This window comes from Hyla sarda, chromosome 3, assembly GCF_029499605.1.
Source record: "Hyla sarda isolate aHylSar1 chromosome 3, aHylSar1.hap1, whole genome shotgun sequence".
Classification (NCBI taxonomy): domain Eukaryota; kingdom Metazoa; phylum Chordata; class Amphibia; order Anura; family Hylidae; genus Hyla; species Hyla sarda.
Genome location: NC_079191.1, coordinates 361250088 through 361267315, shown reverse-complemented (window position 1 = coordinate 361267315; position 17228 = coordinate 361250088). Strand labels below are relative to the sequence as shown.

At 42.0% G+C, this 17228-nt stretch overlaps 1 protein-coding gene across 2 annotated transcripts in view; it reads left to right on the top strand.

Annotated features, from left to right (window-relative positions):
• Positions 1-17228, top strand: part of PSME4 (proteasome activator subunit 4) — a 185717-nt gene that overhangs the window by 133156 nt on the left and 35333 nt on the right. For both annotated transcript variants that reach the window (XM_056567663.1, XM_056567664.1), the window contains 9 exons: positions 1149-1358; positions 2421-2557; positions 2715-2768; positions 7955-8084; positions 9833-9914; positions 10074-10227; positions 11085-11154; positions 14494-14619; positions 15517-15669. In XM_056567663.1, the coding sequence (XP_056423638.1) occupies positions 1149-1358; positions 2421-2557; positions 2715-2768; positions 7955-8084; positions 9833-9914; positions 10074-10227; positions 11085-11154; positions 14494-14619; positions 15517-15669 (1116 nt within the window). The remainder of the gene's footprint in view (positions 1-1148; positions 1359-2420; positions 2558-2714; positions 2769-7954; positions 8085-9832; positions 9915-10073; positions 10228-11084; positions 11155-14493; positions 14620-15516; positions 15670-17228) is intronic.

Genomic DNA, 17228 nt, shown 5'->3' with positions numbered 1-17228 from the left:
ATCTGCCAGAGAACACCAAGATTGGCAAATTCGCCACTGGCACCCTGTGCTCTTCACAGATGAAAGCAGGTTCACACTGAGCACATGTGACAGACGTGACATAGTCTGGAGACACCGTGGAGAACGTTCTGCTGCTTGCAACATCCTCCAGCAGGACCGGTTTGGTGGTTGGGGCTGCACAGCCCTCCATGTGCTTGTCAGAAGTAGCCTGACTGCCGTTACGTACCGAGATGAGATCCTCAGACCCCCTAGTGAGACCATATGCTGGTGCGGTTGGCCCTGGGTTCCTCCTAATGCAAGACAATGCTAGACCTCATGTGGCTGGAGTTTGTCAGTTGTTCCTGCAAGAGGAAGGCATTGATGCTATGGACCGGCCCACCCGTTCCCCAGACCTGAATCTGATTGAGCACATCTGGGACATCATGTCTCGCTCCATCCACCAACGCCAAGTTGCACCACAGACTGTTCAGGAGTTGGCGGATGCTTTAGTCCAGGTCAGGGAGGACATCCCTCAGGAGACCATCCGCCACCTCATCAGGAGCAGGCCCAGGCATTGTAGGGAGGTCATACGGGCACGTGGAGGCCACACACACTACTGAGCCTCATTTTGACTTGTTTTAAGGACATTACATCAAAGTTGGAGGAGCCTGTAGTGTGGTTTTCCACTTTGATTTTGAGTGTGACTCCATATCCAGACCTCCACGGGTTGATAAATTTGATTTCCATTGATAATTTTTGTGTGATTTTGTTGTCAGCACATTCAACTATGTAAAGACTAAAGTGTTTGATACGATTAGTTCATTCAGATCTAGGATGTGTTATCTTAGTGTTCCCTTTATTTGTTTGAGTAGTGTATATTTACCCTTCCATTATTTTAAGCTGATGGAAAAAGTTGCAGGAGAGAGACACCGGTTTTAAACAGCAGCCCCTCTGCGAGATAGCTGTTCAACTCTGCTCAGGATAAGCAGTAAAGGCCTGTGCTTTTTTCAGAGTTAAGCAGCACTGCCCACTTCAATGCTCCTATTCCACTGCAACATGTTAGTTTACTTCTGTAAAACTTGTAAATTACATATCAGATGATTTCTAAAACATTACTTTTATTGGTGTTATTGTCAACTGAAAAATACATAAGCTGTTATGTTTTTTAGGGTGCCTTGTATTGTCTGCTTGGAAACCATGGTGCAGTCTGCCTAGCTAACCTTCATGACTGGGAGTGCATTGTCCAGACATGGCCAGCAATAGTTTCATCAGGTGTCAGCAAAGCAATGTCTCTAGAAAAGCCGTCCATAGTTCGCCTTTTTGACGATTTGGCTGAGAAGATCCATCGGCAGTATGAAACAATTGGCTTGGATTTTTCTGTAAGTGGTAACTTGCATCAATATACATTTGCAGTATTTTGGTTTCCATTAATATCTGTCCTTTACATAGCATACATTTTGTTTTTGCGGTGTGCTTTGTAGTGGTAACTGTAGAGAGTCACATTACAGCAGTATCAGGAGCTTAGAACTGTGACTCCATTCACCCATGCAACTTCTGTCAGATAGTAGGCTGCTTAAAATTTGTGAGGTTTTTCCTATTATACAGCGAGGATGTAGATAAGTAACCCTGAAGCACATGATGTTTGAGTTCCAATGAAACGCTTCCGAAAATTGTTCAGTTTGAGAGCTGTATCCTAATTCTACACACAGTGCTTAAATGCGTAATCCAGTATTGAAAAACATATCCCCTATCCTAAGGATAGGGGATGAGTTTCAGATTGCGAAGGGTCCGACCGCTGGGACCCCCTGCGATCTCCTGTACGGGCCCCGGCTCTCCGGCCAGATAGCGCGTGTTGACCACTGCACAAAGCAACGGTCGACACACCCCCTCTATACAGGGCTATAGTAGAGCTGGAGATTGGCAAAGGCAGCGCTCCGGCTCTCCCATAGAGTTGTATTGAGGGGGCGTGTCAGCCGCCGCTTTGTGCAGTAGTATACACACCCCCTTCTTGCGGTCAGCTGGGGCCCCGCACGGAAGATCATGGAAGATCGCGGTTGGACCCCCCCCCCCCCCCCTCCGCGATCTGAAACTTATCCCGTATCCTTAGGATAGGGGATAAGTTTTTCTATACTGGACATCTCCTTTAACAAGAGAACTATGTTTTGGTTCCTTTCATCTTCCTGCCAACTCTGCAGGATCAGCCTAATCCATACAGTGCAGCTTCCATTAGTGTCACATTCATTTAAAAAAAGAAAACACAAAAACTGGGAGATATGTCAAAAGATTTAATGCGGACACGCCACCCAATCACTAGAATAAATGAGAAGCGCTCAGCTAAAAACGATTCTTCCCATAGTCTTCCAAGTCTACATTAGAGCCTTACCACCTATAGCAATGTCTTCTAGTAATATGTTAAACATAATTGTCTGCTTTATTTAAAGGTCCCAGAGAGTTGCATACAGATTGCTGTTCTACTGCAACATTCACAGAACCCTTCTACCAATGCAGAACTGCCTCAAGCAGACCAGCTAAGTCTAGCACTGAAGAGGCAAGAGGAAAAGAACGCAGAGTCTGTAAGGTGAGTTGGATGACTCCTGAGGATTTAGAGGTTCTTTTGTGTGCTTATGTATTGGACTTGTACACTGGCAGGTATGACAGTATTTAAGATTCATTCTTAAGGTCTTTTTTGTTGAAGCTAAAATATTAATGACCCAAGTTTGTGTTTGTTTTTGCAGGAACTATGAACGTTTAATCGATAAGTTACTTGACTGTGTAACTGAGAGAAACCTGTAAGTAGCTTTAAGGTTTTTTTCCTTGTTTTTTTTGATACAGCATATTTCATAAAATGTAACCCCTTAACGACGCAGAACGTAAATGTACGTCCTGGTGCGGTGGTACTTAACACACCAGGATGTACCTTTACGTCCTATACATGACCACGAGCATCGGAACGATGCTCGGGTCATGTGCAGCAGGTCCCGGCTGCTGATAGCAGCCAGGAGCCCGACAGTAATGGCCGACATCCGCGTTTGTGCGGATGTCTGCCATTAACCCCTCAGATGCTGTGATCAATAATTTCGGAGATCCGATCATCCAGAACGGCAGGCAAGTTCCCCTCACCTGCCTTCCACGGGTTTTCTGCTCTGGTCTGAGATCGAGCAGACCAGAGCCGAAGATAGGGCATAGCACTGATCAGTATTATCTGCTATGCATAGCACTAAACACTATTAGCAATTGTACAAAAAAGGGGTTACTCAGTCCTCAGCATAACCACTCAAAAAAGACTGTACCATGGATAAGTAGTCCAGTATGGAAAAGAATTATAGACTTCGAGACCAATATAAAAATATTTAATACTAGAAAATCAAACAATATTGAACAATATTAAAATTATAAAAAATAGATCTAAAGAATTGCAGCCGCAGGGCCATATGGCTGCATATAGTATCACCAATAGAACCTTGGAAATATATCTATATGGCTAGTAGTATTTCACTGTGATCGATCATGAGAACAGAGTTTGATAATGTATACAAAAATGTATGCTACACAGTATAACAAAATAACTAAATGTAAATGTAGCACAGTGGTAAGATATGTAACGATGTATATTAAAACAGCTGTGATAGTAATGAACCTGTAAAGAAAAAGGAATTGTCCTATGTGATTATCAGTGTCCGTTCTGAATAAATAAAAAGAATATAAATGAGTGTACAATGGATATATTGTCCAGCAATGTATCTGGGGATCCTGTGCGGGGGTTGTTAAGCACCTATGGCGGGGGGACAAGTGACTGAAAGTACGGCTGGAAGGACTGCTGTGCCAAGATATTAAATAAGAACGACACAGGCACTGATGTGCCACTCACCCACTCCGCGATGGAACCGGACTGATGGTCGTTCTGCTCTAGCTAAGAAAGGCTGGAGCACCGGCAGGTGCAACCGCCGCCGGGAGCTCCCGGCGTCTGACGTAGCGGGTGGGTGGTCATGTGTCTGGCAGTCAGCTGATCAGTTCGACTCGGCCTGATTCACAGTGATGTAACGGTTGTGATGGTTACGGCAACACTTGAAAGCTTGTGTGAGGAACGCTGGAGGATGAATCCAATAGTCCGGTATGTCCGTTAAATGGCAAGCTGAATTGTCTTTTATGGAAACAAGTCCCCAATGTTAGGATAAAGACGGATGAATCCAATAATCCGGCAATAAGATGTAACTAATAGTCTGGCAATAACAGAAAGTACAAAATTCATAAAGGTTGATTTGTTCCCCACATTAGTTGTAAGGCCTAACCGATATCTCTCCAAGGTCATTTGATCTATATCTGCAAAAATAAATAAAATAAATACCAAACGCGTTTCAGGGTATAAAAGTGAGCATAAACCGCTCTAACCCCTTCCTCAGTGGTGAATGATATGGTGAGATGGTGGGTTATGTGAGGTTATATATGGTCTGGAGTACAACACCTGTAGCTTAAGTAAGGTTTTTCTCAAAATGTGGGATGGATTTCGTAAAAAGTAAAACATGGAAAATACATCCATAATAATTAATTATATTAAATGGAAAAATTTAGAGACAAGGATGTCAACTTAAAAATAATAATCTTAACAAAAAATGAATAGAACTAAGAAAGCAACATAGATAATTCCCAATGTCAAAATGTATGAACAATAATAATAGTAATAATAAAAATAAAATAGAATAATAAAAAAAAGTGAAAAAAAACCGAAAATAAATAAATGAAAATAAAAAAATAAAGTGTAAAGATAGTTATTCATAAATGAGGAGTCAGAATAAAGAGAGAAGTGCCTACAGGAATCCATGTAGCATACATTTTTGTTCTCATGATCGATCACAGTGAAATACTACTAGCCATATAGATATATTTTCAAGGTTCTATTGGTGATACTATATGCAGCCATAGGGCCCTGCGGCTGCAATTCTTTAGATCTATTTTTTATAATTTTAATATTGTTCAATATTATTAGATTTTCTAGTATTAAATATTTTTATATTGGTCTGGAAGTCTATAATTATTTTCCATACTGGACTACTTATCCATGGTACAGTCTTTTTTGAGTGGTTATGCTGAGGACTGAGTAACCGCTTTTTTGTATAACTTCTCTCTTCACCGATTCTCTTTTGGGTGTGAGAATATCTCAGTTAACCTCGCATATTTTTTCTGTGAGCTGCACTCATCTATTTTACATATTTTTACTATTAGCAATTGAATGATTGGGGACTATTAAAGTGTAAAAATAAAAGTAAAAAAAATGTGAAAAATCCTCTCTCCCAATAAAAATGTAAAATGTTTTTTTTTTAATAAACATATTTGGTATCGCCGCGTGCGTAAATATCCAAACTATTAAAATATAATGTTAATTATCCGGTACAGTGAACGTAAAAAAAATTAACATTTTATTCCAAATAAAATTAATAAAAAATGTATTAAGTTTTATATATGCAAATGTGATATCAAAAAAAATTACAGATCACTGCGCAAACAATGAGCCTTCATACCACCGCTTATACTGAAAAATGAAAGCGTTATAGGTCAGCAAAATAGAGGGATTTTAAAGGCGCTAATTTGGTAAAAAAGTTTGCCATTTTTTTAAGCACTATAATAGAAAAGTATGTATTCATGGTTATCATTTTAATTGTATTGACCCACAGAATAAAGAAAATAGGTCTATTTTACCGTAAAGTGTGCAGCATGAGAACGAAACCTTCCAAAATTTGCTAAATTTAGGTTTTCTTATCAATTTCCCCACACAAATAGTATTTTTTTTGGTTGCACCGTACATTTTATGGTAAAATGAGTGATGTCATTACAAAGGACAACTGGTCGCACAAAAAGCCCTCATACTAGTCTGTGGATGAAAATGCAAGGAGGAAAAAAGGAAAACGTAAAAATAAAATTGTATAAGTCCTTAAGGGGTTAAAGTGCACTTGACAGCGGAAAAACATGGGAGTAAATAAGCCCATGGCTAGATATGGCTAGTCTTCAGGCTTCTGGGAATACCTTTTTTTTTTTCTTCAATCTCTAGTCCTTTCCAGCGCTAAGATATAAGCCTTATTGTTACGGTATTATGCAAATCTGGTCCAGACCTTTATTACTGCCTACTGGCTGTGCTGGGCGTACCAGAGCTCTTGTCATGTTGGGGAACATCACCAGGGTTTTTCAGCTTAATTTGCAAAAGAACAAAAAGGCATATACCTTGGTGCTGGAAGACTATAGAGATTTATTTTTAAAAAAAGTATGCCCGTAATAAGACAACTAGCCCTATCTAGCCATCGGCTTCTTTACAATCCTGTTTTCTGCTGACAGGTCTACTTAAAAGATTTTATACACTCACTGCAATTTTGCTTTGTTGCAGATAAGTTATTTAAAAAAAAATATTTGTGGTTTAAATATTTTTTTAGTTCAGAAAAATTCTAACCGAAACATAGCAAATATACAACATATAAGTGAAGAAACGTTGGCAAATTCATACAGGAACCGATATCCTATAGCTTACCAGTAGAGTATAAGTTATCCCACAAGTGGATACACCAAACATTCTGTTTCCAATAAAATAGCAAGAGAAGTTCTGAACAGGAGCATTAGTGTACCTGTCACTTTAATAAAATTACTTTTGACAGGTCACTGAGACATGTCCAAAGCTTTAAAGGAAAACTGTCATCTTGCTCCCCCCGCACTAACCAGGGGGACACTGATCAGTTTGATGCCTACCGTGAACGGATCCGCCCCGCTGTTCCGCTGAAATCAGCTTGTACCGCTGGTTAGTGCGGGGGGAGAAAGCTGACAGTTTTCCTTTAATCAACCAGGGTCTCAGGACAGAGATCTCCACCAATCAGGATAATAACCATGGGAATAAGTGCATGGTAGCACACTTTACTCTTTGCCTCCTTGCCCTCTTTGTCTCACTACCCCATATAATGGAGCCACGAGACAAAGTTCACGGAGAACCCTGGAAGAAAGAATGCCCTGGGCGCTTATCCCCACTTATTCTCCAAACCTGGGGGGGTGTCTCCGCACTGAGACCCTAACATAGAACTATTGATATGCCTTAGTGACTTGTCAAACTTTTTTGAAGTGGCAGTGTCAATTTAAAGATCAAACATAGCTGCATAACTAAGTAACAAAATCATAACAAAATTGCCCAATATTCTCGCTCACAGATAGGTCAGTGAATGAACAACGGTACTCAACAATATAAAGAGAGAAAGTAGAAAGTCGAGGTGGGCAGAGGGGAATACATGGAATCAGCAGGGACCTGAGGGAAAGGGCGCCTAAAAGCAAGCTTTCCTATTGGTCAGGTGTGTCATCTAGATATGGTACATTAGAGATTTTTTTGAAGAATTTTCACTCTGGAGGCTGGGCCTTTTTCTAAAACAAAGTGGACTCCCGTATAGGAAAATCTAGGACCCCCCAAAATCTAATGTATGATGTTCTCCTAGTGCACGCCCCCATGCATCTCTATGGCAGAGCCAGAGATACACAAACTGGTTTGCTGGTTACTGTTTTGAGGTGATGCAGGCTACTAGAATAAAATAATCCCAGTTATAGATTTATGCAAAATATATATTGGGTCAGAATTACTAGGATTGTCTAATACTTAGTGTAAATTAAGACTAGACAGCCTACAAATGTGCCTGATTTTTCACTGTGGCTCATGTTGCTAGAAAAATGTGCACGGTCTTTAGACTGTCTAGTCCAAATTTAGATGACCTTTGAGTTGGCTTAGTTAACACCAACATTTTGCAGATTTTGGTGCACAATGTAAGGCACATCTACTTGTCTATAACATATAAATAATTTGGTACAAGGCATGTAAGTTATTTATTTGGGAGCAAATGGCCCCAGTATTCTGGGGCTTTTGCGTTTATAAATTTTCTCCCATTGCACTACTATTATTATTGCTTTGATGTCAGTATATTTGCCTGTATATTCATATGCACTTACCACCCCATTACAGTCCATGGAAGTTTGAACACATTGGCATTGGCTTTATGTCCTTGCTCTTGAGAGATGACTATATCCTACCTCTTCGTGCGATCAGATACCTGGTGCAGTGTCTGAATCATGATGCTCTTGTGGTGCGCAAGGTACAGTCACTTTTTCTTTACAAGTATAAAAGGAACAGGTGCCCTCTGTTGTGTGATGTCAGGATTACATGTCTAGTGGTACAGTTACAGGGATGTTGTCATTTGAGGTCTTGTTCCAGTATGGTCCCAAACATTTATTTTATACCAGTATGCTAGTGTAAAATAATGGTTAGAATTAGAACTAAATCTAAATCCATAGGTTATTTACTGGCTTATTGAAACATAATAGTATATAAACTGCAAGGCCCAGATTTATCAAAGTGTGAGAGAAAAAATAGAGGGATTTTCACAGCTCAGCTAACTGTGATTGGTTGTTGTGGGAAAATCCCTCTATTTTTTCTCTCACAAAGTCTGATAAATCTGGGCCTAAGTGTTTTTCCTAGTTTCTACACACAATTTTTTACATCTCTGGTGCCACCGCTAAGGGGCTTATTTGTATATAGCTGCTATTGATTTTAATATGTGTAAAATTTATGAACGCACTGTGTCCGGCACTAAAGAAATGGAGTCTTAAAGTGGAATTCCACTCACACTCTGTTGGCAGGGTACCTGTTTAAAGGGGGTACTCAGGTGCTCCAGCGTTCTGGATGCTCAAAGCCAGAGGCCGTGATTGTCACGGCCATGCCCTTTGTTGAATTAAACCACGCCCCCTTCATCCATGTCTATAGGAGGGGGCGTGTTGGCAGAAACACCCCCTTCCGTAGACATGAATGGAGGGGGCGTGACGTGATATCACATGGGGCGTGGTCATGAGTCACGACCACTGCCCCAGGAACGCGTGGTTTGTTTAGAATGCTGGGTGCTGTGGGATATAGTCGGCGGGGAGGGGGCCCCAGCAGCAGATCCACACGATCAGACATCTTATCCCCTATCCTTTGCATAGGGGATAAGATGTCTAGCAGCAGAGTACCCCTTTTATATCTCTCGGCACCTTCAGAGCTCAAGATTACAGCGATCAGGATATCAATTTGACTGAAGTCTCATGCAAGTCTGTGGGACTTCTGGCAAATTCGTATCCTGAATAGTCTTGGGCTACAAAGCTTCCATGAGATTTAAACAGATATCCTGCCAATGGAGTGTGATTGTAATCACAATTTAAAGTGTTACTGTCATTAAAATAAAAAAAAATAATAAATTGTGACATGTCCTAGAAATAGGTCAAAAGTTTTGATTGGTTCAGGTCTAGGTGAGGAGACCCCCACGGGTCGTTGGAACAAGTGGGGAGGAGCTCTCAGCCAGATGGTTGTCTCCCTATCGTCTCCTTGCTGCAGGAGATGGATTCTGTAGAAAGTCTATGAAGTCTGTCTCTTCCAGCAAGGGGATGGCGGGAGACAATTGCTTGTCTGAGCACTTCTCCCCACTCATTTTAGCGATCGGTGGATGGTTTCAGCATCAAGACCCCAACTGATTCAAAACATGTGACATATCCCTTTGACTTGTCACAAAGTTTTATGTTTTTGTTTGGTTTTTACATTAGCATCATGGCTGTTGTTTAAAACCCTGTTGACTTATTCGGAAGTGTATTACTGCAAGAGTAGAACTGTAGACTGATCTTTTTGCTGTAAAAAATTACTAAAATACCTAACGGAACCTACAACAGAGGCTCCTGTAATGAGTGTGAAACAAGTATTATCTGATATATTAGGAACACACTGTAAGTCTTGTCTGCCACTAGTTATTTTCTTTTTATTTTTATATCCACCTCATTGAACAAGTTTCTAATATTAGTTCCCTTTCTTTTATCGCAGATGGCAATCTCCACTGTTGTTGGGATTCTGAAGCAGCTGAAGAGACCTCATATTAAAGTGCCCATTTGTCCATACGAAATCAGTACGTAGAAATGCTTTAAGTATTAGTGGACATATTTCTTACCAAACCTAACTGAAGGCTAGCTTGTCACTGTACACAGCTCCTTGTCACAGGTTATGTTATACTGTTCTAATATTATTCTTTTTGGTGTTATAACTGTGCTAATTTAAATTGGTTAAGGTGAATGTCCCAAACCTGACACCATCATGGGTGGAGACCGACCCGACAACACGTGGATACATTATAACAGTGCCAGCCTACCAAAGACAAGAGAAGTGTGGGAGACCAGCTGTTTTGTGGAGAAGACCCACTGGGGCTATTACACCTGGCCTAAGTGAGTTTTTTGTTTTGGGGTTTTTGTTTAGCTTGAACTTCTATTTTTTACATAAGCTAATATAACATACACGTAGGAAACTTTACAAGTGTTTTATTCAACTTACTAACATAAATGAGAACGCCACTCTCTGATGTATTTCCCTTTTGAAACAGGCAAAACATTTACATCCATACCTACATTTGTGTGTGCATGTGGGTGTGTTTGTGTAAATAAATATATTATTATTATCCTGTGTGTGTGTGTGTGTGTGTGTATATATATATATATTATATATATTATATATATTATATATATTATATATATTATATATATTTTATTTTTATTTTTTATAATTTTATTTTGAAACAAGCCCAAAAGTGTGTTTAAAATGTTTGAAGGTTTTTGATCCACCTCAGCTTCTTATTTTTGGCTGTGCCTGATTTTGACCTTAAGTCCAATTCTCTTGAGTGGGAACAATGTTAACATGATATGCCAGGCACAGCCTCTGCCAGTTAACAACGAAAAAAAAAACTTTGGTACTTAAGTCAGCTGATACCAAGGGTAGGCCATCAATATTAATGTCCTGGGAAACCCTGTTAACCAGTACAGAATACCCTCCAGGAGTGTGACTGTTTAAAATCAATGGGGGAAATTTATCAAAACCTGTGGAGAGGAAAAGTTGACCAGTTGCCCATAGCAACCAATCAGATCGCTTCTTTCATTTCGAAAGAGGCCTGTGAAAAATGAAAGAAGTGATCTGATTGATTGCTATGGGCAACTGTTCAATTTTTCCTCTGCGCAGGAATAATAAATCTCCCCCTATATGTATATTGTATATAGTCTTGCATACTGATCTGTGATTGTTATCCTTTCAGAACCTTGTTAGTGTACGCACCTGCTGACCAACAGCCAACACTTGGAAGACCTAGAGAGGCAATGTCTGAAGTAAGTACTTACATGTAAATGAATGTCCATATATGTATAATAGGTTGGGCACGGTGTCAGGACTTCTAGTCCCTATGGGATAGATATTCATGTAGGTGCTCTGCTCCATGACCCAACCTACGTCCCAAATAGCAATGTAGAAATCCAAAAAAGGAAGCGGCACTCCAAGCAAGTCCAAACCAAAAAAGTGTATATATTTACCCATCTGACCTACTATGGTGGCTAAATTTTGGGTCTACAATAGAGAAACTTAACTACCATTGTATGTCAGATGGGTGAATAAATCCACATTTTGGCTTGGACTTGCTTGAAATACATGTAAATTAATATTTTGACATCTAGAATTAAAGGGAATCTGTGCCCTATCTGAGCTAAAAAGTATGATATATCACTTACATTATATCTTGTAATGTAGCTGTTCTTCTGATATGGCCACCGGCCTATAACCAGACAGCTGCCAATCAGCAGCCGGTTGGTGGAGGGAGCAAGACCTTATAAATATTGTGGACTATCGAGTGCACACACATAATTGGGAGTATTAGTGCACACAACACTTTGTCCTTAATTTCATAGATAATATTGAAGGAATGACTGCACAGAACTATTTAAGATTTTTGTATCACTTTTTTGTTTCATTACGGTATTGTATACAACAAAAATAAAAATGTTACAATGTGTTTTTTTATTTTAATTTTTTTAATTACCGTATTTTTCGCCGTATAAGACGCACTTTTTCTTCCCCAAAACTGGGGGGGAAAAAGTCGGTGCGTCTTATACGGCGAATACTCCCCTATCGCGGCGGTCCCTGCGGCCATCAACGGCCGGGACCCACGGCTAATACAGGACATCACCGATCGCAGTGATGCCCTGTATTAACCCTTCAGATGCGGCGATCAAAGCTGACCGCCGCGTCTGAAGGGAAAGTGTCACTAACCCGGCTGTTCAGTCGGGCTGTTCGGGACCGCCGCGATTCCACCGCGGCGGTCCCGAACGGCCCGACTGAATAGCTGGGTTAGTGCTTACAAGACACCGGGAGGGACCTTACCTGCCTCCTCGGTGTGTTCTCCGTTCAGGGATCCCCTGTATGGCCGGCGCTCTCCTTCCTCATCATCACGTTGTCACGTACGTGCGTCGGCGTGCGTAACGACGTGATGGCGGCGACAGAGAGCGAGGATACCCGGCCGGCAGCAGAGACGTTCCAGAGCGACGGGGACACGGCGACAGCGATGGAGCGACATCCAGGGCAGCGGTGACGAGTCCGGAGCAGCGGGGACACGTGAGTATTACCTCCTATGCAGTGGTCTTCAATCTGCGGACCTCCAGATGTTGCAAAACTACAACTCCCAGCATGGCCAGACAGCCAACGGCTGTCCGGGCATGCTGGGAGTTGTAGTTTTGCAACATCTGGAGGTCCGCAGGTTGAAGACCACTATTGGGTTAAAAATCTTTATTTTTTTAGATTTTGCACCTATAAATTGGGTGCGTCTTATACGCCGGTGCGTCCTATAGGGCGAAAAATACGGTAGATAAGTCTTTTGGAGACAAATTCTGCTATATGTTTTTATCATGTGATACTGTATATGATACTGTATATGTTTTTATACTCTTAAGTATAAAACATATATGTTAAACATAAATACAAATGCATTGTGAACCGAGCCTAACGCATCGTTCTGATTAGCTTCTCTAGGCTAGGTCATACAGATAGGATAAACCTGGTGACATAGCCTCTTTAGATATTGAGTGTTCTATGCTGCTTTTTATATGCTAATACTGTATTTCTGTTACTATTAGACACACTTTTTTCCTTCTGGAAAACATGCAGCAATCTGCTGGTGTGTCTAATAGTCCAGATTGAAGAGGCAGTAGAATCTGAGCCCTGTGATAATTAAAGGTCCTGGCAGTGCTGTGTGTGGGAACAGCATGTACTGTGCCTTGTGTACAGAATCTTTGTGTTCTTCTTACTGAACTATCACATCTTAAAGGGGTACCCCTCTGCTAGACATCGTATCCCCTATTCAAAGGATAGGGGATAAGGTGTCTGATCGCAGGGGTCCTGCTGCTGTGGCCTCCCGCAGTCTCCCGCCGTAGTCCTGACATCACGGTCAAGCCCCCATGTGGTCGACACGTCCCCTCCTATAGACATGAATGGAGGGACGTGGCATCATGATCAAAATGTTCAGAATGCTGGAGCATCGGAGTACCACTTTAAAGGGGTACTCCGCTATTAGACTTTTATTCCCTATCCAAAGGATAGGGGATAAGATGTCTGATCACGGGGGTCCCTCTGCTGGGGACCCCCGGGATCTCGGCTGCAGCACCCTGCTGTCATTATTGCACAGAGCTAACTCGCTCTGTCCGTAATGACGAGCGATACAGGGGCCGGAGCATCGTGACGTCACGGCCCGCCCCCTCAATACAAATCTATTGGAGCGGGGCGTGGCGGCCATCACGCCCCCTCCCATAGACTTGTATTAAGGGGGCAGAGCCATGATGTCACGATGCTCCGGACCCTGTATCGCCCGTCATTAAGGACAGAGCGAGTTAGCTCTGTGCAGTAATGACAGCAGGGTGCTGCAGCAGAGATCCCGGGGGTCCCCAGCAGAGGGACCCCCGCGATCAGACATCTTATAAGATGTCTAGGAACAGAGTACCCCTTTAAGGCTCTTTTTTACAGGCCGATTATTGGGCAATTGAGTGTTCCTAGTAACAGCAAACAGAAATAAAATTGTCGCCCAAATATCACAAGACAGCGGTAATGTAAAGCATTAGCACGTGTGTTTTTGCCAGGATTATCCGAAATCCTTTGATTTACATAAGCACAATCAGGGCAAAATGCACAGCTTTTGCTGTGATTTTGCCATTCACGCCAAAAACGCACCCGGTTAGGTCTATAAATCTGACCGTTCAGTGGGCAGATACCAGACCAGTAGATCTGTGCAGTATGTGACCTATCCTCAGGACCTTCCTGTGTCAGTGGGGAGTATTGCTTGGCTGTCTCAGATAATCGGGGGGCACCGTGGCTGGCGTAGAGATAAGGAATTCTGGCTTTCATACATAACTCTGTCTGTACCATTTCTAAGCTATACAATAAAAATATTTAAAAAAAATGTATTCCCCAAGTTGGTACGTATTTCAATCCGGTGCAGTAGTTACTCCCTCTATACATATAGTTACTACCCGCTTCTTTGCTGTAGGGCCAGTAGGTAGGTTTGATGTGTCAAGTTGGTGAGAATAAGATTTACCTCACTAATAAACAGCAGTGTGCATATTATTGTGCTTTAGTTTTTGTCATGTAGCAATTCCTTCTCATATCACTACTCTTCTTTATCTTTACAGGCAGAACAAATCATATACGATCATTTCACGGACGAAAAATTCATTGAGCAGCTCATTACATTTCTGTCTTTAGAAGATCGAAAGGGGAAGGACAAATTTAACCCACGCAGGTTTTGTCTTTTTAAGGTAAAATAAATATATTTTTTGTACTGTACAGTTACTTTCAACAGATCAAAGTACAACACTATCTTGTCAGTGTCTTTGCACTCTTTAGGGTATATTCACACATGGCAGCAAATGATCCAAATTTAAATGCAGATTTACCACTGTAATATCTAAAAAGAATTTTAAAATAAGGAGGAGAATTTATTTTGCATGAAGGTTTTAGCTGACAAGACACTGAGAGGCGTAGGCCTATACAAGAAAACAAGAAAAGCAAATAAATATATATATCTCGCTCAGAGAAGAAAAATAAGAGTACTGGTAAAGTGACTTTAAATGGAATAAAACTTATCTCCATAGGTGGGGAAGGGTTAAATCCACTAGACTTCATCCCCCCCCCCCCACCCCCAAATGGTAACATCCAATATAAAGCTGAGTGCGTAGGCCGTGAGATTTCCAACCAGACTAATTTATTACAGACGTGTTTCTGAGCCCTATGCCTCCTCGATCAGGGAACCCACCTTGACAAGACACCCCCCCCCTGTTGATTACTGACCAGGGTTGCCCAACATCTTCTATCAAGGCTCTCCATAGCATAGTAAACTAATGGCCACAAATAATGGCACCGATACCTAGGAAATGGGGGGCTTAAAAAATATTAATTTGTGTAGCAGCTGCCTGAGATGAATAATATTGACACGAAGGTTCTCTTTTTTTTTTTTTTTTTTTTTTTTTTTTTTAAAGCTTACCATTGACTACAAACCCATTTGGGACTTTTGAGTGTTTACCAAAAGTGTTGAAATGTGGCAAGAAGTCATGTAAGATGCCAAAACTAACTGCAACAAACTTCTAGCACAGTTGCAATTGTAAACTGGGGCAATATGTGTATATTTATAATGAAATCGGTTTCATTTTCTTAAGGGTCTCTTCAGGAACTTCGATGATGCTTTCTTGCCGGTCCTTACACCCCACCTGGAGCGTTTGGTGCAGGACTCACATGAAAGCACACAAAGATGTGTGGCTGAAATTGTTGCAGGATTAATCAGAGGATCCAAACATTGGACATTTGAAAAGGTAATGTTGCCCTCTTCACATGTAAGCGGAATAAAAAACCACATAGAACTGCATTAACGTGGTGTCCTAACCTGTGTGATACAAATTCCAAATATAATCATGTGCTTGACAGCCCAGTCTGAAAATGAAGCCAGTGTTCTAAAGTTTTCTGCGAGAGGGTACGTTCACACCCGATCTGCTGCATATTTGATGTGCAAGACTGCAGATTTCAAAGTGACTAAAAACAGTGCATCAAATCCTGCGCATCAAATATGTACAGAATACTGTACGTGTAAATACCCCTTTATAGCGCACATAGTGGGGAGGAGGAGGGCACTGACAACCAGCTACGTTTTTTACAATCTCTCCAAAGCTTTAGAGGTACATAGCAGGGTACATAGCGGGGGAAATAAGAGAGGAAGAAGGGCACTGACAACCAGCAGTGTTTTCTATTTTCTCATCAAAAACTTTAGAGGCACAGAGCGAAGAAGAGAAGGAAGGGAGGCACTGATGGTGAGCAGAACCTTCTACAGAACCCTTCCCCACTCTAAGCCTTCAATGTTTTCAGCGAGAATGTATAAAACACTGCTGGTTAGAAGTGCCCCCTATAAAGTTTCCTGCGAGATGGAAGATGGAGAGAGGTGGTGTGCCGCACCTTAGCAAATCAGCAACTATCTCACAGTTTTCTACTATCTCTACTAAGAAAACATTAGAACACCAGTTGACAAAGCTCTAGCTGTTTCCAGTCATGCTGTAGATTTCTTCTGCAGGGGGAGTTTAGTATTAACTACATGTCCGGCTACATCTTGTGAGTGGATCCAGCCCTGCAACGTGACCCCACAGGTGGAGTGGTGCTGACTATATTCTTCTGTTTGAGGGGTTTAGTATTATATGGGAGCTTTTGGTTAAAAGGTTTTCAGGGACTTTTGTATTGATGGCCTATCCTTAGTATATTATAAGATCAGTGGGGGGGGCGGCCAGCTCCTGACACTACAACAGAACAGCTGATTAACCCCCTTAAGGACCAAGGACAGCCGTGGGCGGGCGGCATGTCGGGGTCATCAGACTCCCTTCCCATGTCGGCGATCACCGCAAATCGCCGGTGAATTCACACCGGCGATTTGCTGTGATTCTGGGTCATACGGGTCTCCGGTGACCTGGAAAATAAGGGGGATCAGGGGGGGTTGTCCAAGACACCCACGATCCCCCTGAAATTATAGGAGTGAGGTGGCAGGGGTGCCACCCCTCCTATCACTGCTATTTTATTGGTCGTCAAGAAGCGGGGCGGGAGGGGTTTAACTTTCGGTTTCCCCGTTCTGCCCACCCACTGTAGGCTGGGCAGAAGGCGGAAACCGACATGGACCGGCGCCGAAGTCCACTTACCCATCGGAGCCGGCGATCGGCGGCAGAAGACTGCGATGCGGCTCCCTGGGTCCTATACAGTGGTCTCTAAACTGTAGCCCTCCTGATGTTGCAAAACTACAACTCCCAGCATGCCCAGACAGCTGTTTGCTGTGTGTGCATGCTGGGATTTGCAGTTTTGCAACAGCTGGAGGGCTGAAGTTTGGAGGTCACTGTGC